Below are 22,654 nucleotides of genomic sequence, written 5' to 3' on the forward strand. Positions count from 1 at the left end.
TGGCTGCAGTTTTAACAGAGCATTGAGATGATTTTGAGCCCCGGAAATCTCATGAGGTTTTCACCTATAATTAAGATGTTATGAGGGATAAAAAATAAAAAATAAAAAAAAAATGACGGAATACATAAGGCAAATTGAAAAGTGTCCATATTAGACCCACCCTATTATAGTATGCAAGAAAAATGTCGCAAAGCTTCATTAAAATGCTACGGTTTATGTACAATAAATAAATAAAACCAGCTGATCCTGAGGGTTTCAGGTAGGGATAACCTAATCATCTATCACAGTTAAACATTAAATATGAAGCTGGAACCGACAGGCCGTGATCTCGGCATAATCATGCAGGGTGAAGAAGTGAAGCAGACTAAAACCACAACTAAAGCGTACATAAAACTCTGCATCGCTCACGTTTACTTTGTGCATTAAAAAGAAACACGAGAGACGTTATTTACCAAACAGCAGCTAGCCCTTGTGTAGTTGTGCCACCGTGAGAGTTAACAGGCAACCAGCAGCTGTTGTTTGACAAGACATAATTATAGCGCATAGCTCCCCATTAAACCACAAGCTATCTTTTCATTGCTTATTTATGGATTAAACAAGTGAGATATTATGTTGGTGAGCTTTATAGGTGCCATTTTTCTTTATATCTGAGGACGGAGCTAGGATGGCTTCCCAGTCTTACCCTGAGCAAAGCTAATAACATCCTGCCATCATACCCACAACACAAATATTACAATGGTGTCATTCTTCTGATCCAACACATCCACATTTTCACCTTTTATTATGGGAAGGAAAGAAACTGATTACTGGACAAGTAATAGGTAAACATTGAAGTCACAATTAGCCAACGACCGCTGATGACCTGATTGCCACAGTGACAAATGAAAATAAGTTGAAGCATTTTCTTTTATTTGCAAACACACAAACATCGAAAAGAACAAAACATTACATTTAGCAGACTGAAGAATTGTTTAAAAAAAAATACATTCACAAAAAACATGTACCAAAATTACATGCAGGGGTCGAGTGTCAGATGGAAAGAAATGAAAGCCTGCTCACTGACATTTCAGAGCAATTTTCAAGTTTTTTGACCCCCCCCCCTTACAAAAACCCCATTAAACAGATTTATTGTAAATGCAGTATGCAGAGTTTGATTGTGATGCTTTATTAGGGGTGTGACACTTTCCTGCAGTGTGTAGCTGAGTGGATGGACGCACGGGTTTAACCTTTTCACCCAGATGAAGAATTATTAATTTTAATCTCTAATCCATCAGTGTCACCCTTTGACCTACCACATTAATTTGTGCCACAATGGTATTTTTCACAGTATGCAGACATCAGCGTGCTTTTACTGGAAACAAATAAAATGACAAGAAACATACCAGGACATGTACCTCAAGTTTCTGCCACTACACAACTTGCTCTCTTGATATGGCCTTGATCACAAATCAGACACATGGCTGTACTTTGGATTTGGGATGAAAAGCCGACATAATCACCATTTACAAAACATTCTCAGGTCTGATTGGAGAAGTTGGTGTCAGTGAGTTTTTTCCTTAATTCCAGTCTTTGTAACAACATCAAATTGCAGTCAGTTTTTGGTGCAAAAAAATTCTCCTTCCCATTTCGATTGCATATACAAATTCAGCTTTTTTTCCTCCTTCTTTTCATCACTCTATCACTTAAACGACCATGAAAATACAAAGCGCACGCACGCACGCACGCACACACACACGCACACACACATCATGAGATCACTCTAATCTAGTCTCAATGGAGCTGATGTGACATAAACATTCATGGCAAAAAGAAATGGCTTCAGACTAGAAACTCTGGCATACAGGAGATCACAGTGGAACTGTCTATACGCTCACAATGCCCACGCACACACGCACGTGTGCACGGACAAAAACTCCACAGAACCTTAACATTAAGCCTGCTTTTTCGTATAAGGCATTTAAGGTGGTTCTGGAGACAAAGAACATCACAGTTCAGAAGATTATGCAGCAATACAACATGTAAAAGGGGCCTGAGTCACCTAGTCTTTCTCACAGCAACAAAGCTGGATGTTTTCTTACTCATGCATTCTGTGTGAAGACCTACAGATTTGCATTAGATGAAGCTGTTTATAAAAAAAATATATATATAGGTATATGTACAAGAAAATACAGAATGCTTAGTGATTCAGACCCTGGGTGCGAGCCCAATGTTTACATCCAAAATAGGTATGAAACAATGAAATATGTACATGTGTTTACAACATTTACAAAGAAACGTGACCATTTCTGTGCCCTGTATAAAAAAAAAAAAAGTTTCTTTCCTTCTTTATTTACTTATTTTTGAGGATTTTGGGGTGTGGAATAAGCAATATTGCGGTGACATTTTCCTCCGATGTGCATAAAAGAATACAACCTCGTCCTCACTTTCAAACCTGCTCATTGGAAGCGAAGTGAAATAAAACTCCCACATAGTTTCCCATTTGTGGAGCCGCTCAAGTCAAATCTGGAGCACCCAAAAAAAAGTTCTCATCCTACTTCATACAAACTAATGACATCATCAATAAAGTTAAAGCGCACTTGGAGTAAAGCCAGATAAAATGACTGATGACAGTCCCGAGTGCTAAAAATTTGAGGCCCTTTTATTAAGAATGACAGTGCCTAATTCACAATATGTGAGCCGTATTGATGCTGTGCAGTTTTACAGACCAGCCGTGATGAGTGGGAATAAATGACTCGTCCTCACGCTTCACAAAGCTCTTGGTTATTTTTCACATTTTTTGACAAACTGACACCTCATTACGCCTGTATCAGTTAACATTAGAACAACAACAGCAAAAACCCTCTACGATTAAAGACCCTTAACTGTGAGTGCACCCTGCCTCACTGTCGCAGACACATTAACAATAAAAAAAAAACAAAAAACAAAAAAACTGTCTAATTGAATTGTGTAGGTGAAATTTATGTTAGTGAACACAGAGGTAAATGTAAGACTCTGGTTGCTTCTGTGTAGTGCGGTGGTGTAAAGGTTGTAAGAGAATGGGCAGAGGGAGGGAGAGAATGCCCCTGAAGCAAAAGATGGGTGGTTTGAAGTCACAGTCGTGGTTGAGGTCAACTTCAAGGTCACTGCAGTGATGCCAGTCTATTTCAATCCTCAGTCTCAGCCCTGGCCCTGTCCCAGCTTCCATCCGAGACGCAGAGGATGGAATGTCACGAAGCTAAATTGCTCTCAGCCTCCATTTGCAGCATCCGTCAGACACTGCCTGGGTTTATTAAGTTCCTTCCAATCCTTTTCACCTTTCAGCAGTCAGGCAGTACTGTCGAAATATCCCTTTGGCTGCATTTACGTGTGTAGGTGTCTGTGCATGTGTGTATGCGTGTGTTGATCTATCGTCCCTTTCACAGAGTTTTCTGATGCCCATTGGCCGAGAGCTTCCCAGATTCAGGGTCTGTGGGGCTGTTTGACAGTTGCAATTTATCCAGACCTGGGCAGTGGGAGATAAGGCAGAAAAATCTCATTAAAAAGCCTCAGACTTTCACTTAGACAGAAGTATTGATGTCCTTTTTCCTCCCTCGGTTCTTCTGTCTGGCATTTTCTAGCCCTATCCCACCCTGTGTATCAAACATGCAGGGCCCGTCACCACAAGCCTTGGGGACTAGTCTCATCTTCTGTCACATGTCAGTTCAGCGACACGCTGGACGTGTCGCTCTATCAGAGAGAAATAAACACCATTTCTCTCCAAAGCTACCAACTAGGTTGGATTTGTCAGCGTCTCAAAATTAGTATGTGACTGCTCAATTTAATCCTATCAGACAGACGTAGAACCAACATAGCTGTACTGAGGCACGTGAAAGACTACGCACTGTCCTGTACTATATACTGAAAGCTGCTGGTTAGAAACTTTTAGGATATGTACAGACCCTGTTGATGAATTTACCTAACGCCTTCAGGAGCTCTTCCCGGACCGCTGAGGTGAATTTCCTCACGAGACAAAGTGTTGTCACAACTGCAAACAGCAGGTTGTACGAAAGGACGATGTAAAAGTTTCCCAGCCAATTAAATCTGCCAAAGTCTCCCAAAAGATCAAACCTGGTGATGCCTGTGAAGGACAGAGACACACGCACACACAACTGGGTTACAAATGAGGTTGACATTCATTCAAAAATGTGCAATTTCTTACTCAGAACCGTGACCTTTAATAACTCTTCACACAAAGCTGTGATAACCAAGAGTCGAAATGTTTTCTCCTCAGCTGAATCCCACAAAATAAACAAAACCCTGAGAAAAATGAAGTTCATCTTTCCAAGGCTCCTTCTGACAAGACAAGTATTGTTCATAAGAATTCTTCCTAACAAAAGCAGAAGGCTGCAGCAAACTTATGAGCCTCTTTGAAAATGTCATTCTCCTCAGGCCCATCTTTTTCAAAAAGTAAAAAAAGAAAGAAAAAAAGAAAATAAAAATCTGAAAAGGGGGCTTATATACAAAAACAATTTAATATGGATTACAGGAATTAATACATTTCTGACTTGTAATAAAAAAAACTACTTGTAATAGCGTTGGTGCACTTTGGGTCTGAGACCAGCCCTGTGTTGTAAGGTGGTACAAAAACAACTACTTCAAGAACTCCACAGATTCACACCACTAGTCTTCACGCATGCAATTCTAATTTCTGTTGACAAATCTGCACATTTCCAAGCAGATTTACGCCCAAATCTGAAAAAATAAATCAATCAATCAATCAAACAAAAACTAACCTACATTAGGTATTTCCACCCTCTTCAATAACCTATTGCGAAGACAGAGTGTGCCCACTGAAATCTCAAACACTATGGACAATTCATATTTGTCCAATCTCCCCTGTAAGGTCAACTCATGAACCTCTAGACCACTTTTAGCACTGCTGCCACACTGCTGTGAATATGTCATCATGACCTTTGTGCATCGTTCGTCTTCAATTTGTCTCCATCGACAGCCACATTAACACAGTTTACGTTAATGAACTGATATTTCAGCTGTGTTTTACCAGTTTGCCACACTGACGGGAATCCAGTGTCCAGTGCAGAGGTATAGTGGTCACATCACGACTTCAGGGAGTGATCTTAAAATCGACCACGCTAAAAGCGATCCGGAGACGGCCTTGAAGGGAGGTCATCCAAATGTACAGCGTGTAAGAATTCTGATTTGGTTTGGACCAAAGCAATTTCACTCAGGCTTGGGTAAACATCCACTGACCCACTGCATGGCAGAGTTGCTGCTTATTTTTATCACTTGGCTGCATCTTGGTTAATGTGAGCACAATTCTCTGAGGAACATAAAAGGATGGCGAGCTAATTATAGCAGCTAAGGTGGCTTGCAGGTGGACTTCATCTCTCCTTCAGACAAAGATAAAGGAGCTCCCTCTTAGCTCTACACTGCCAGACCAATTTCAAACCATCTGTCACAGCTGATCACATGCAGCTTGGAAAGCCATCAACACCCTTTTGTTTTCCTGCTTATCCATCCATGCGTTCATGCACTCTAGCTGCGCCATCCCACAGAGTACTGTGGGGAGATAATTAAGCTTTCAATAACCTGTGTGCACAGATCTGTTTAATGTTATTAAATCATCTTCTCCTATGTTAATTTTGCATGCAACATTGATGAAGGAAATTACTGCATCAATATTTAAAGTCCAAGTACCATAATGGTTTCCTGTCCTGCTATCTGTAAGCAGAAATCACATTCTCATGCATCAGACTGAGGAAGCCCTAGTCCCTGGACATTCAACTTCTCCTGTAACATCTTCACAACCTCTGTCATCAATTAGATTGGGCAATCGATTCAGCGTCTGGAGAGATGTATTTACAGCCGCAGTAAGCGGTTTGGCAAGCATCAAGGACCTTTAACAAAATTGCTTGAGAAAAGATGGGGAGAGCGATGATGGAGACCCCAGTCAATACAGCTAGCCACTGTGGTCGGGCTAAATTCATTTCTAATGCCAAAGGTTTTAAACTTGGGTTAGTAATGTGAGAAAATCTAATTGAGGGTTTAAAAAAAAAAAAAACCCATTTCAGTCTCTGAAATGTCGGTAGGGAGACGGAGACATTATCATGCTGCTGTTCAGAGCCGTCAGGACGTTACACTGTGTTTCCATCTTCACTCTGACCCTGCCTCAACTCAGCAGAGACCAACATGTCATGCAGAATTTGTCAAAGTTTTAAATATGAATTGGTGCAAAGTAAAACCAAGCCATAACGTCTGGTGATATTACCATTAATCAAGCTGGATTTGATGGTGATGCAGCTTAAAGTGCACAGAGAGAGACATTAAAGTTCACCCAAACATGTGTAACCTGCAGAGGTGGGAGGGGAGGGTGGAGCTGGTTGTGATGTGCATTTGGTGTAACTAAACATTTGTTACTACACTATTAAACATGCTGCGTGCTCTAGCACAATTCCCTTATCTCTTACACAGTGCATATTTACCACCCACCGACATAAAAACGCCTCACGTCAACACACGAAACCCTTTCTTGTCTCTTAACATCTCACTTCGTCACACTCAACTCTTTGCACGTCTTTTTTTATCTTGTGCTGAGCGGCCTTTTCTCTTCAACTCTGTCTCATGCATTTATTCCTTTTCATCCATTCAGTGTCACAAAGCAGAACCTGTTGATATTTTGTAAAGCTCCCAGTGAGTCACTGTATGCTCACTCCATCCTATTTTCCCACTCTGTTGCTCTCACACACACACACACACACACACACACACACACACACACACACACACACACACACACACACACACACACACACACACACACACACACACACACACACAAAAGTAGTGCTATTTAAACAGCTGTGCTCTGCACTCTGCATGTTTATTAGTGCCATTGTGATGGTGCTACTCCTGTCATTTTTATTCTGCCTGCACTCTTTTCTAACATCACCATGAGAGACTGTAGGAGAATTCAACTCCTGTGACCTGGTGTTGGTGGTAACAATGAAAATTGTTGTGGGAGAGGAAGATTTAATCTTTCTTCTTGTTTGTGCCAAGGACACAATGACAGCTCTGATAAGTCTGTAACCTACATTTCAATCATTCAGTCGTAACACAGCAAAAATACCAGCTTCTGTAAAGCTCACTAATGAGCATGCTGTATCTTGTTTCTTTCATTAACAAAGTCTGTTTTTGGGCAGGAATATTTCTTGTCTGTTCTGCATGTTCAGATTATAAAAGGAGATACAGTATGCTGGTCTCAGCCAGGATAACCCTGAAAGAGAGGTTTTGATCTTTTTCAGGTTTTCCTTGATAAACCAGCAGTTGGAACTTTTGCATCATTCATTTGGTAGTGAGAGTGGACATGCTTATAGCGAGGACAAGCCATAGACCAAAGTTAGTCTGGGAACCCATCAGCTTGCCAATAACTTTGTTCTTTACACACCAGAAACACCAACTGGAATAGAGGATAACTGATACCATGACCAAACGCTGTTCTGTCCACCAGAATGGATCTGGATAATTTAAAAAAAATGTAAAAAAAAAAAGAAGCTAACAGAAAACAAACTGATCTGTAAATGATAGCGGTTTATAGAGATTACACCAATGGGCCTTACTGTCGACCGCTTTCTTTTTTAGACCATTATCCTTTCTCTGAATGCAGAGTTTCTTTTTCCCCCCCTTCCAATCTGTATTTCTATCAGTGCAGTTTACTCTGTCCCTGGTGCTACCTTTTCTGCCCTCTTCAAATCTGGAAAACCAATTGCTGCTGGTTGCACATTGCAAAAGGGTTGGCCTGTTCACAATATTTAAAACTCTGGTATAAATCAAGTTGGATTTTCCCAGCCTTGCATGTCCTCCCAAATTCCAGCTTTGAATCACATAAACTGTAGTGTTGGTTGGTGGATTCTCACTTCTTTCAGACAGAGCAAGGCTAGCCGTTTTGTCCCTTTAACCCTCGATTATACTTTCCACATCCAGGAGTCTGCTTTGGTTCGCTCAGGTCAGAGTGGCAAATTTCATCAGACAGTGAGCGCAAGGGTCCATGCAGATATCCATGTGTCACCACAAACATTGGTCAAGGGAAAATTTATATTACAATGCATCAACTACACATGCACCCTAGGTAGTGGACTTCAAGTACAACAGGAAGAACTACCCAGCTGTCAGTGTCCACAATGGACAATAATCAGGGACTTACATTTTCAAGCTATCAAACTAACAAGCTACAGCTTCATATTTAGTGGGTGGACTTGATCACCCACTATTAATGTTTTCATCTAACTCTAAAAAATGTCCTTTCTTTTTGAAAGTTGTCAAACTGCTGCTATTTAATCATTTAATGTGTCTACAAAAAATTGTCTCTGAATGAAAAAAGAAAAAGCAAGCTGCACTCACTCTCCTTACCGCAGGCAAAAGAAAATACAAAAACACTCACATGAAAAAGCATACTCACCTAGTGTTCTGGACATCACTGGCAAGGCTGAGCTCAGCACCAGGATGGAGACACAGCAACCAATGATCTGCAAATAAGACCAAATAATCAAACCTCCGAGTTTAGCCCTCAACAAATTACATGCAATTTATAGCGAGTGTGAAGCAGAAAAAGCACCCATTGCACCAGCAGTTTTAGCCGTGATGTGCCCACACACATACACGCCACTTGATGATAAATTGGTTCCACATATTATACAATTAGTACCTCTGAAGATGCTCATTATGAGGTTCCTTCTATTGTCCTTTCAAGTCCTTTCACTGAAGCATCATGCTAGTTAACAAGCCTCACCACTCCCAAACTCATTACCAAGTGAATAGTTGCCACCCAGCCCCCTTCTCCCCCTAAGAAAAAAAAAAAAAAACCTCACTCTCCCTCTGATGTACAAGAAAAGAGCTTGCACTTTGCTGGTGTTTACGCAACTTACAAACAAATATTGAACAGATCAACTAAGGCTATTGAGGGGCCCGGAGGAAAACATTAGTGAGCAGCAGGGACAGAGAAGACAGGAAGGCGAGAGCAATGAAGACAGAAAAAAAAGACAGGGGAAATAGATGAAACACAGGAGGGGGCAAACACATCAGCACCTTAGGAGCAATTTCAGCACCCTTGCCCCCACTTCACCCCACTCCCTGCCTTTCTATCCCATCTTTACCGTTGTCATGGTTGTGTCATCCTTCCTGGGAGTGAGTCCCTCAAAGACACGCAGACTGTAGAAGCCAACGACAGAAGACACCATCAAGTAGCTGTTCAGCAAATCAATCAAGGAGCAAAAACACCTTGCTGCAAGTAGAAAGCAGCTTTTCTTTGAGTCAACTTTTTATGTGTCAAGGCTCAACCTTTTCAGGTATCATAAAGGGTGATGAAACAACGCAACATGTTTTCCGGAAGGTGTTCAGCTCAACTATGTCCTGGGTAAACAAAGCTGCCTTGGCAATGTTGCTGTTGGCCATGGAGCATGTTACTCAGGCCACAGACAAAGGGGAGGTCACTGAAAGGATACAATATGAGGACAATCTCCAGCACTGCCTGAGCCACACCAAATGTGGACAAAGAGGTGTTCCCAATGGCTCGATCCTAGAAGAGAGAGACAAATAGGAAAACAGGGATATTAAACATCCTACACTACCCTTCAGACTAAAACAGATCACAAAAATGACAACACTTGGTGTTGTGTACGACTGCAGACATGAGCAATTACAGAAGACCTGCAAAAGTAAGTACGTGGTGCACGAAGAATTTCCCTACTTGAGAAAGAGAATCAAATTGGCTAAGTAATGAATGGAACAAGATGAAAGAGGCTCTTTGCAAATCACTGTCGACCATACAATATGTGAACAGGTGTTCAAACAAAAACGGCACATTGCTTACGGTAAGAAGAGTGTACAGGCTGAAAGCATGCCAAAAACATAAAAACAACTAAACAAATCCTTTAGCAAATACACTACGCAAACCCCCTCACCCATCCTCACCCCTCCAACCCCTAAGGCCTTTTGAAAGTGGAGCAGGAAAAAGACATACATCCACATACACAGCACATACCAAGCATCTGAGTTGTCAAATGCCAAATATTTGCTTTTTTCAGACTTGGCACCCAAGACGATCCTCCAGAGGATTTGTACATTTAATGGGGGTATATACACAGTACTTCACACAAAGTTACCTAAAACTCCCCTAAAAGTATTTGCTGCAAATTCAGATTCTTGCTGATACAATAAACCTATCTTAACAGAGCTGTACAGCACTAATCCAGTCATTTTATTTATTTATTTTTACTCTAAATCATAGAGTACTGCATGTACAGTTAGAGTACAGAAGTGCAAGGCAAATGTGCTGTTACTCGTCATGCAATATGCACCTACAGCATATTAAACTGCACAGCATATATTTGGTGTGCTGCCGTGGTTTCTGTTTGAGATTTGCATTTGTATTCTTTTTCCCTTTCCCACTTTAAGTGTCTTTATCTTGATTTGTTTTGTAAAACGGGCTGCAGGGGAAAAAAGGAAAGCCTGACAGGTTGTTTCATGCCTTTTTATGCAACTGTCATCCCTGGGAGCTTACTGCAGAGCCATGGTGCAGTGCCCTCTCTCTCTTACACAGAGAATTAGCAGCATTAGCAGACAGAATCTGATGTCATTTATTAATGGAGGGAGGGCATGCATTAAGATGGCGTGTGCACTCGCAATAAGCATGCACGTGCGTACACAGGACACCTAGCTTGTGCTGTGCACCTCCTTTCCATTCGTCTTTACATTCCGGTAGCAGAAAGAGTGACGGATCGTGTGTTACTGTGTGTGAAAGAGCGGGATAGGGGTCCACAGAGGGAAGGGCCTATGTTCCAGTCAACTCACACTGCACATTAAGACTGCATATTGAGGCTGATGAGGCCGTCAATGCCATACATACATCTATACTTCACATTCTTACTTTGTACTAAGTTGTTTTTGTTTTTTTTAATTGTATTTAATTTGATTTTATTAACACAGCTACACATGCACCCTATGATTAACATATTTCAAGGCAGTCCCGTAAAATATTCTCATATTTTTCATCTTTCGTATAGTCAAAGCCATGTCCTACTCATGTATCCAGTTGCCAACAACCTAATTCCAACCTATAAAAAATCTAAACAAGTGGGAGAAGAAACTGTTCAGATCTCTGAAGTTGCTTGTGCCCATGTAACAACCTTGAAACAGCAACTGCGTTTCAAAGTTTACTTTTACAGTCATACTCATTTAATTTTATTTTATTTACATGGTGCCAAATTTAATAACAGTTGCCTTATAGCACTTTAAATTGTAAGGTAAAGACACTACAGTAATTCAAAGAAATCCTGCCTCCACCCACCCACCCCACTAAGTAGGCACTTTGCAAAAGTGGGAAGGAAAATCTCCCTTTTAACAGGAAGAAGCAGGCTCAGGGAGGGGTGACCATCTGCCGCAACCAGTTGGAGTCTGAGGGGGTTTAAGTGACAGACATTTGCAATCCATACATTTCACCGAACTATGAGAGGCTGCTGTCATTTAATCTTACAGAATTTCTGAAATGTAAATATTAAATATACATATAATAAGCAACAAGCAAAGACTTGATATTCACATACATTTCCAGATTTTTAGATAATCTTAAAGCCAGTTATAAAGTGAAAAGGGTGTCTGGAGATGGGAGGTCAAGTTGTTAAATACATGCAAGGATAAATGCGTTTGTATGTCCTCTCTGTGCCTATGTGGACTCTCTCCAGGTACTCTGGCTTCCTCCCACAGTCCAAACACATGCATGTTGGGCTAACTGATAATTCTAAACTGGCTGCAGGTATTCATGTAAGCGTGAACTGTTGTCTCTCTCTACGCAGTCGCACCGCGACAGACTGGTGACTAGTTTTGGGTGTATTCTGCCTTTTGCCCCACAACAGCTGGGACTAGCATGACCCGGATCTGGACAGGCAGAAGATGGGTGGATGGATGCAAGCCTTTGTGCATTTGGACAAGGGCAACTTTAGTTGGGTGAAAATTACTGTCCAGCCACAGTAATTGCCTGTTTTGCAAAATAGAGTGTCAAGTGCAGTGGCCACCAAAAAGAAGGGCCTGTAGTAACAGTTTTATTGGTGTCTCTAAGTGCTTGTTCATAAAGCTGTAAATCCCTCTGTCCTATGACAGAGGCAGTGCCAACATCTCATCTATAGCCACCTGCGTTTCCTCTCTGCTCGTCATCCTTTTCTTTCCCTACTCCTTGTTATCCTTCTCTATACCCATCCACTGCCCTGTAAAGCTGAGCGGTACACTGCTCAGTATTCTAAAGACTACAGCAGGATGCTTAGCTGGAAGGGAAGACAAACACTGACAGGGCACTTCTATTGTGCTCTACTCCCATAACAATCAGGGCCTCATTTGACTTTCCCACAGTCTGAGTCTCTCTTGCTCTGGCAGTACCTTGCCGAGATGTCAAACCTCTCTCTCCCCTCTTATATCACATTCTCTCCCCTGCCGTTATCTTTTTCCAGACAGAGGGCAGAGGGAATTTCTGTGCCAGAGGGGCACAGTCTGAGAGTTAGAGGATAAGGTTAAAGAAGCATGATAGATGATCTCATATCAGTATTGATTGTTTTAGGAAGATGAGATGGCCCCTCCTGCTCGTAGATTTGTGAGATCAGAGGTGTGGCATCCATCCAGCTCAACATAAAGCATAAACCATTTAGTGAGGCCATACTGTCAGGGAGGACAGCTTCAAGCTACATGACAAGTGTAATTTGGGGGATTTTCTGCAATGTGTCATGCCAAAGAAAACATCTCTGCTCAATAAAATAATTGGAATGTCGAGGGCAGCTCTGTCAGATGCCCGCGAGATGCAAAATGAAATGAGGGAGAAATAGGATACATTATGTTGCCCCTTTTCAGACAAGAATGCAACCACAACTGCACACACATGCAAGCACACACATGCACGCATCTCTGTCACTGCAGATGAGATGAGATACAAGGAGCTTAAAACACATTGCATGTTAGGCAGAGATGAGAATCTCAGAGCCATTCCACACTTGGTGGAATGGCTGTTTCACAGTAAGAGCCCTTCACTTGCCCCCGTCTGCATTTGCACAAGGGAGGAAAAGCAGCTTATTCACCCACTGAGGGCAGGAGACACATAGCAACCTCATTGAATTTGCACACTGCTGTGAAATGACTTTGAATGAGCTTCCAAAACAAAACCAGAGCCACAACGTTGAAGCCTGATTAACATCTGGTCCAGTCTTTTCTTCCAACGTGCACCTGAGCATATCTGGAATTTGATTTATGTCTCCGCCAGGGACAGGGCAGGCCCGATAGGCAAGCCCTACTGCAGTTTACATTCTAGGTGTGTGATGGTGTGAACGCAAAAGCCTAGTTAGACAGAAGGCTTACTGTGGATCCCTTGGGCATGGCAGTCTCATCTACTAGAAGATAGAGGATGTTCAGTGCCACCAGAAGAACAGAGATTGTCTGCAGACATAGAGGAAGACAAAAATTTGTTCACACATGGTATAATTATAAAAAGATTGATCAAATCCTCCAAGTATCCGGCATCATGATATAATTGAATGCATAATAACAATCTTGTAACTGTAAACTGTGCCAAAATTGAGCTTCTCAAAACTTAAACAATTTGGGGGTTGTGCGATGCACGTGCCCTGCCTTGCACATGGCCTTTCTACCTTATCTAACAGTATCAGACGACAAACAGTATTCACACACTGTAATTTATTTAAAATCACTGTTGTTGTAGGTTGGTATTCAGCATTGTCTTAAAACATCCATTAAACAAAAGTAGTTTCCCCACCCAGACTCTGTGGGAAAAGATGGATTTTGAGGTACCGTGTTACTCCTAGTGGATACCAGCCAGGCTGTAAACGTCATGAGCAAACAGTGTGGGCCTAATGATAGGTCCATCTTAACACTCACCGTTCCTGTGAGCAGGATCAGCATCACTATGGGATACAACAAGTTCTTCTCCCATCCCGATGCCTTCTTTCTTCTCTCTGTGAGGACATGAAAGTGCAACAAAGAGTGAGTTTATTTATTTTAAGAAATGTATGTACGATGAACTAAACTCCTCCATTACACTTTCCACTACTTGTTAATTAATCAGCTCATCAAAGAACCTACTGCAACCACAAGCCCTCTGGCTTTATTTACAGGGTTTGTACCGCTTTGTTTAGTAAAACATCGCGAGTGTGTGGGCTGAGCACAATCTCAGCTCTCATCGCAACCGCCCCACCTGCAGGTAATATACATTTCATAACCTTCAAAAATTACACTCTTCCTCTGTAATTAGCCACACTCATCATTGCCTTAATTAATGGAAAAAAATAATAACTCCTGGATGAAAAGAAATGCTACAAAATTAATTTTATGATTTATATTTAGGAGAAAATACGTATGCATGTGCTGGGCGACTTATGCCTCTCATTCTTCTAAGCCAGATGAAACATTTCAGCTTTATATGTACCTCGTATTTCAACGCCTCATTCATCATGTTTATAGACTTTGCTGACAGCCCATGGACCACAGGCACTATGTCTTACAGACATCAACTGTCCTCTTACAATGTGTATTTGACTGCCCTTTAGTATTTGCTATTTTGACTTCTTTCTCCATTTCCAACCTTGTTACTCCTCCTTATTCTCAAAGTGCATCCACCCAGCCTGCCCAAGAAGTTTGCCAAGTGCACTTTATATGCACCATCCTTCTAAATTAATGACATCACTAAAAGGCTTGGTACAATATAAAGTTTGCATCTTGTCCAATATCCTAAGTGCCTTTGTGCTCTCCTACCCCTCCTACCCTGCTCCCCAAAAGGCTCAGGCTTCATTTATAATATCCTAAAATGGATGGGAAATTATCAGGCAGTTCTGGTCCAAGTCCAAATTAAGAAATTAAGGCAGATGAAGAGAAAGCGGCTGCCTGTCAGCAATATGCAAAAAGCTAAGCTAACGTCTGTGGCATATATCTCCGAGATGCAAAACAGAAAATGAAGAGAAATGATGCATATCATTTAAGGAATAAAACCAAGGGAACAGAAATAATAATAATTTTTAAAAAAAACAACTCAAATGAAAGGCAGCGAGAGAGACAGCGAGAGAGTATAAAAACTACCACACACATACTTACCCAATTTATTCCTCTGATTTCTAATATTGTCCAGTTCTTTGTTGAGCTGGTGAGCAAAGCTCCCTCTGGTATAAGCGTGTGTGGAAGACCCTGTGAAAATAAAAATATTCAAAATGTCTGAAACGTGCTGTATGAGCACATGTTGTGTAGGGATAATATAGAGCTATGTTTCTTCTCTTAAAATTTTTTATTTCACAGAAGACAAAGAAAAAAAACGATGCCCCTTTTGAAAGGTTTGGCTTTTTTGCTTTGTTAAAACAACCTAAATGACTATCAACAGCAAAAATAACTCACTGTTTTTGTTGCAGCTATAATGTTGTTTAAACAGAAACAAAGCTCCTCTTTTGGACACCATAACTTGGAAAAAAAAAAACTTCTTTTTTTTTTTTAAACTTCCCTTAAATACTTAAATAGACGGAGAGGATGTTAACCTCTCCCTGTATTCATCCTACCTCAGCATATGGTATTTGACTTGTCTTTATTAAGCAATCCCATCAAAACAAGTAATCCTGCACAGAAAATAACAACGTGATCTCAAACAAGTAAAAATAATCTCTTGTGTCAGGAGCTGTCTAGCACATGCCACAACTGGTTGAGTGGGCTGGATAAGACAGCAAGGGATTCTCCAGGAAAACCACAAGGCCAGCTCATTTAAGTCTAATTTATCTATTTTACTCTGTTTTCCTTCCAGCTTGACGCACTATCACAGAGGCCCCTCGAAGCCAAAGTGGAAGAGTATCCATTTGCATCCCTCGGGTGATTGGCAGATCAAGACCAATTAGTTCAGTGTTACACCGTTACTAACGTGCAATAAAAATACCATCTTTCATCTTTGTTACAGGAGTGAAGGACCAATCACTTTGATCAGACCTTCTTCTTCCCTCTGTTATTATGTCACGCCCTGTCTGGATGGGTTTAAGTAGGTAAAAGAGGGTGAGATAGACGCAGAGGTGGAGAGTTAGCAGTCTATGCCCGTCTAAGGATCTGAGCAAGGGAAAGTTTGAACCCTCCAAGCAAATACGCTCAGAACACAACAGGAAATGTCATAGATAGTTCATAAATAGTTTTCTTTTTTCCAGAGACAAACTGAACACTTTGCCTCGGGGGAGCCAAATCTGTTCAGCTGCAAGTGAACTTATCCTTTACCTACGTGCACTGCGTATTTGAACAAGGCCTGACGCATCACTGGCACATATAAATCCTTGCTGAAATTTAAAAAAAAAAAAAAAAAAAGAAGTTTGTGTGGGGTTTTTCTTTTCTTTTTTAAAACCATCCATCCAAAACAATACTTTACACTGAAAACAAAGGACAATAAAATCGATTGTTCAAAGCAGAGAAAGGGAAATGCTTAGATTTTCAACTGCAGTATCTTCAATGACATCACAGCAAACCGAAGTTAAATATATCCTTCTACTCCTTCTGCTGGCAGCGTCAAGTATAAGACTGAGTTACAGCAAGGCAGAGATGCTGAGTGGAGCTTCTGGCAGTCAGGAAGGCCTGGAGTAATTCAACATATCCTCTCCAACCTTCTCCACAGTCAAAAAATTACGTCATTCACAAATATGCTAAACACCATGCTGAGACAACAGAGGCACTGGCAAGGTCACTGTGCCGCATAGCATCTGGACGAGTGCTCTGTTTTCAGCACATCAGGGTGGTGAGAGGGCAGTCTGTACAAGTGTGTGCATCGCTTTGCCTGTATTGCAGTATATTTATGTGTGCCTGGTGCTGTTTTAATATATTCTGTTCTTCACTATGAAACTACTGAAACAGTATATAAACTGGTCCTTGTAAACTTTGACAAGCACAAATACAAGTTTTTTTTAGCCTCTCACACATCTACCATGTGTATGGAGACCTGCAACATCTGGCAGTACAAAGGACAGTTTAGGATTATGAAGCAACAGAAGTGAAAGGCTTGTTATGGAACTAAAAACTGAATCAAGTTACTTTCTGTAACTGAGGCAATGCAATCAATAGTGTCAACAGGACGTTTTATATTTGCTGTGTCTCTCTGACATCATAAAAAACCCCAAACATTTATTTCTGATACAATGCACCATTATTCTTGAACCTTAGTTCACATTGGCTGCACATAGCAGCCATCACTAGGTGCTCCTTTTGAAGCAATGTTGATGGATCTACAGCTTTGACTTCTATATCTGGAATCTGAGAAAACTATTGTGAAAACACAGTGTACAGGAATTAAGATATAAAGACCACTGTAATTTCTGCTTTAGCACAACAGTAGCAACAGTGATGATAGAGACGAACAAGGACTTTGTTAGGAATTCAACTTTTTGAATGTCAACTTCTTGAAACCCATCTATTAGTTTTTGGGGCTTTTTTTTTTTGGTTATAAATGGAATAGTTAAAAAGCCCATCAAAGAAAACACAGATTACTGGTGACAACATTGGATCTGCCACTCCCACAGACTTTATCATTGGGGTTTGCATACAGAGATAAACGAGTGGAGTATTAAAGTCAGTATCTCTTGCTTTGCTCTGACCTTTTTTTCTTTAAAGTTTGAACATAGAGAAAGTTGAAGAGCAGCGAGAGGAATCGCAGGCTGACTCCATCCTGACTTCTGTGTCACCAGACTACTTGTGCAGTTGGGATAAATTCATCACCCTGTATATACATTTAAAAGCAAAATAGTAGGGGTGCCACAATGCGTTATTACTTGTAACAATTGCCAAGCACCATCCATCTTTTATCTGGACATTCTCCTTTTAGGTTCATTACGCTTGTTACAAGAGAAGCAGACACACATTGCTAATGAGCCGGTTTAAACCACAATGTCGTGATCAGCAACACATAAACTACCAACATGTCATTACAAATGGGCAATTTCATGCCACAGGAGGACAACAAAGGACCAGACATGTAAATAAACATGAATGCATCAACTGATTAGGGTCAACAGTCCACATCTACAAACACAAACTTTCTAAGATGATAATTTATTAGAGAGGCCTGATGCAAAGCGGACACCGGTGAAGCAAGAAGACAACATTGCTCGTCTTTGGAGTGTGTCCCGTGAACTGTTCCTGACCTGCTCTCTACTTAATGCCCTGAGCAGATCAAAGGAACCACGCTTAGACATTCAGTTGCACCTAACTATGACCATGAACAATGAGTATTTGCATGTGCACATACTTGCATGCATATTGTATCTGCATAAAAACATTATGTCTGATAAGCAACGCTTTAAGCTTCACTGAACATTCCCCTTGCTTCTCTCTCCAATTCCCACCTCTCTAACAGACAAAAATGAACTTCAGCTTGTCCTTGGTACACATACTGGGATGTTGACCACTGTTGTTTGGTTGTTTTTTTTTGCCCCACCGTGACGTGTAAAGATCAAACAGTCCTGGAGATGATAAGGAACAGATTACAATTATTCTATCAGGTAGTTCAAAGCAGGGCACTGAGGAATGAGCCCTAAGAAACTGTACGCATTGGTGGCACTCTATGGAGGTGGCCGGCAAAGCGTTCAAAAACATGTGTTATCTAGGAGTGATCTCGCTTACCTCCCGGGTTTAAAAGGACACTCCTTTCTGTTCATTTACTCACATCTGTACACTTGGTTGCGTGCTTGAGTTAATATTAAAGTAGGTTTTGGAAACTGGCCGAAATACTTCCTGCTTTTTTAAAGATTATTTAACGTCAAACAAGGAATTTGGGAACACAGAGAACTGGACGTGAAAAGGAAATGCAGGCTAAAAAAATATAACATCTTCAACATTCTTCAACACTTCAAACTTTCCCTAAAAAAGCAGCACAAGGCTCCCGGTGTCCTCTCAGAAGAGTTATGGCTCTTTAATGTCTACAGCACCAAACCCTTTCGTGAAAAATTTCATTTCCATCCTATTAAACAGGCTGCCATTCGAGGCCTGACATTAAATGTGGCAATCATTTCACCAATAATGGCAGCGGCAGTGGATTTTCTTAAGTGGATTCTTAAGAAAAACTTCCTAAACAAAATATGGTCCTTGCCATAGTGGCTGCTTTGACCTTAAGCAGAAAGTTATGAGAGTGTGACGGTGTCAGGGAAAAGCCAGTGACAAGTGTGTGTGAATTTTGTGAATGTCTGTGTGTGTCTGTGTGCCTAGCTGAATTTTCAATGCTAATTGATTCCAGCGTGGCCTACTCCATCACACCCAATAGGGCAGTCAACCCCTCCCCTCCCCTATAATGTGCCAACACGTCTCCCACAGACATACCGTTTAATCTCCTCTGAAGGGTTTCCTCCTGCAAATGGATGCAGTAAATCTGCTCATCCAGGTCCTCAAGGATCTAAAGGGGAGAGAGCAGAGTAGGAAGAGATGAAATGGGTTATAATTAGGCCCGAAGTGGGACTGGAGCAGTGGCAGATGGGAAGATGAGTTGGTGATGTATTTGTAGTCCTCTGTTGTGATTTTAAATGGCTAAATGAGACATCTTTCAGACAAGAAGAGCAGACTCAAGTCTGTCTGTAGAGACATTTTTTTAAAGAAATCTGAACAACAACTGTTTAATAAACTCTTTTCCATCGACTCAACTTTTAGAAATGCAGTAAATACTTCATCCAAGTGATTACTTACTGTCGGCTTCACTAGCAACTGGCCCATGACGGTAAACATCCTGGACAACCCCACAGGAGTGCACACTACACAGGAGACAGGACAATACAGTCAATTTGTTTAAATATAATAAAGGCATGTTTCCACATATAGGGAAAGGTTTCTCGGACTCAAAGTTTTAGGTACTTTGAGGGAAAACATTGCTCATAGAGATACATTTTCTATTTGCATCATTTCGTAAAATTATAAACACACTTACTTAGTAAAAGGAGTCCTCCCATCAGAGAAATACAGGAATAGAGGTATGGCAGGTAGAACTCCCAAAGATCTACAAAATATGTAGACTTTTAGTAAAAATGAAACTTAGGAACAGCTCAACACTTTGGAACAAGCCAAGATGTGTGTTCATTGGAGTTTTAGAGCTGCTAGAAATCTGATTTCCTTCCTAAACAAACTCTCAGCCTAGATTCATAGTTAATGCACAGTCAGATTGTTAAATCCTAAAACTATTCCTTTATTTAAAAAACAAAAACAATGGGTTTAAAATGACCAATCATGTAGAATATTACAAAAATCATACCATAGAGTGACTCCATACTGGCTGCATCATTATCAATGAGGGCTGATGCCACCCACACAATTCCAAGAATGAGCAATGCCAGGAGAAAGAGCATCACAAAGGTCTCCAAAATGCGTGCTTTAATGCCCTGACAGGAAAAAAAGCAGGAATAAGAGAGAAAATTATTTCAATTAAAATAATGCATATAAAATCATAATGATGATACACAAAAGTTATATTATCAACCATGTCAAATTTTTACGTTTACATATACTGGCCATTACAAAACAACAAAATTCACACAGGACCCAAATTCCCAGAGTTTTAGAAATATTAAATTTAGATTTAGTCAGTCTTAACTAAAACATTATTTAGTTTTAGTCATGGTTTAGGCCTCAAAATTCTTATATTTTAGTGAACTAAATATCTTAAGATTATTTTAGACTAAATCTAAAGTATAAAGTGCAAAAGTTTGTTTTATTTTTATTGGTGAGAGTTGCTCTATGTGGTTTACAAAGTGTCTTATTTTCCTCAACATCAAATGTGAAATGTGTCCATATGTCTACTATTCTCTTCCTCCCATGCACGGGACCATGCATGTTGGCGACTGATCAAATTGTGCACATTTAACCTGACTGCACGATTACTTCTGATTACTTCCAAACTCGTCCCGCCTTTCTACACACATTGATTAAATCTGATTGGACCTTGTCTCTCCATTTTCATCTCGTTTTCAATTCGTCAACTTAAGTGTGAATACATTTCATCATAGTTTGTCCTAGAGCATTACTTTTTTTTATGTAGTTGTTTTCGTTAAAAGAAAAAAAAAAGTTGTTGACAGAAACTATACAAAAATTTATAAGTCAACAAAACAAACACTGGTGCTTACAAAATATTTTCGTGGGATGTGCGTTTTTGAGCACACAAAAGGGCACAAACATGTCTCAAAGCTGACAGAGTGCTTCCACTTAGTGAAAAGGTGAAAGACAGAAGATGTGTCAGAAAAACATCAGAAGGTAATTTGCCAGAACGAGTTGGTAAAAAAAAAAATGTTGGAGAGAGATGACAAATCTGTCAAATATGGTCTTGGTTCCGTTATGGCTATGACTGCTAACTGAACTGGCACGTTGGCATTTGATGACTTTATTCTTCTCTGGAGAAACAGGATTGATGCAGGGGTATGAAGAAACCTTCTGTGTGCTCTGATTCAGCCAAAAGCACCAATCAATCAATGGACAACATTTCAATATCAGCAGCATAACACAGCTAAACATGCAACCAAAACATCAGCATGAGCTACACCTGCTGAGGACCACACTAAAACCGGGGAGCTCAGAAAACTACAAGATAATATTCAACATAATGCTTTGTTTGACCTTATATGTACCATGTAGTACTGTCTCCCACATATTTCTATTTTGCTATAACCCACCTCTAAATGAAGCACTAATATGGTTCTCGTTAATTCAAGCAGAACATCTGTAAAACAAATCTGTATAAGTGTTCAAATACTTTGTATAGTCAGGAATGAACTTTAAAGGAGCTAGAAGTGCTGTTTCCTACATTTCATATTGAACTGAACATGATTACTTTTACAGGAAACCTCACTTCCGCCCCTTCTCCTTCACTTAAACTAAACAGCATCATTTCCATTCACTCCACACAAACATAACATAAACGCTCTCATCCACTCCTCTGTAAAACAGCTCGTTTATATACACATATTGTGGTCTATAAAAATGGGTCCAACCAGGGATGGTGGTAGTAGAGGTAAAATTAAAAAGAGGAGGGAGGAGGGGAGGGGTTCCTGGGGTGTTGCAAGGAGCATGAAGCCTGGCTGGGTCAGCTACTGTCTGCGATCAAGAGCAGACCTCCCATCTGGAGCCGATTAGGAGCTCCCTTAGCACCACAGTCATGTCTCAGGCCGTGCAGAAGAGAGGGTTTGGGGTAATTTGGGTTTTCCGGGTCACAAACTGCTGAGTGGTTAATAAAGTCCTCCTGTACCTGTTCACACACAGTTTCCATAACCTCCCACCCCCGAGAGCTGAACTGTCTAGCACTGTAAGACAGATTGGTACTCTCAAACGTCAGCTTAGGCTACCGTGCATGGGATAACAAGGGCTCTCTGCTTTTGAGCATTGTTTAAATTAGGTACATACGAGTAATTTGTTACCAGCTAACATAATGGCTGTGTGGGTGCTGTTCAGTATTTGCCAACGGGTACACTCGCTGTGTGGCTGCTGTTCAGTATTTGTCAACAGCTACATGGAAGTCCATGAATAATAACGAAGCCTATTTAAAGAGTGGAAATGGCTTTAATTCTTGAGATTAATTTTGGTTTTTTTAAATGGGGGGCAGAGTTATTAGTTCCTCACAGTTCCACACACCTGACCTTCAGCATCTGCATTTTAAAGT

General features: G+C 40.7%; 1 protein-coding gene across 1 annotated transcript in view; it reads right to left on the reverse strand.

The window, feature by feature from the left end:
- Positions 1–3,250: 3,250 nt before the first annotated feature.
- Positions 3,251–22,654, reverse strand: part of lmbr1 (limb development membrane protein 1) — a 38,897-nt gene continuing 19,493 nt past the window's right edge. The window contains exons 6-17 of the mRNA XM_026179785.2: positions 20,261–20,387; positions 19,940–20,008; positions 19,702–19,766; positions 19,342–19,414; positions 15,115–15,204; positions 13,906–13,982; positions 13,369–13,446; positions 9,477–9,550; positions 9,129–9,219; positions 8,435–8,501; positions 3,935–4,096; positions 3,251–3,481 (exon numbers count right to left, since the gene is read on the reverse strand). Coding sequence (XP_026035570.1) covers positions 3,396–3,481; positions 3,935–4,096; positions 8,435–8,501; positions 9,129–9,219; positions 9,477–9,550; positions 13,369–13,446; positions 13,906–13,982; positions 15,115–15,204; positions 19,342–19,414; positions 19,702–19,766; positions 19,940–20,008; positions 20,261–20,387 — 1,059 coding nt within the window. The 3' untranslated portion in view covers positions 3,251–3,395. The remainder of the gene's footprint in view (positions 3,482–3,934; positions 4,097–8,434; positions 8,502–9,128; positions 9,220–9,476; positions 9,551–13,368; positions 13,447–13,905; positions 13,983–15,114; positions 15,205–19,341; positions 19,415–19,701; positions 19,767–19,939; positions 20,009–20,260; positions 20,388–22,654) is intronic.

This window comes from Astatotilapia calliptera, chromosome 9, assembly GCF_964374335.1.
Source record: "Astatotilapia calliptera chromosome 9, fAstCal68.1, whole genome shotgun sequence".
Lineage (NCBI taxonomy): Eukaryota > Metazoa > Chordata > Actinopteri > Cichliformes > Cichlidae > Astatotilapia > Astatotilapia calliptera.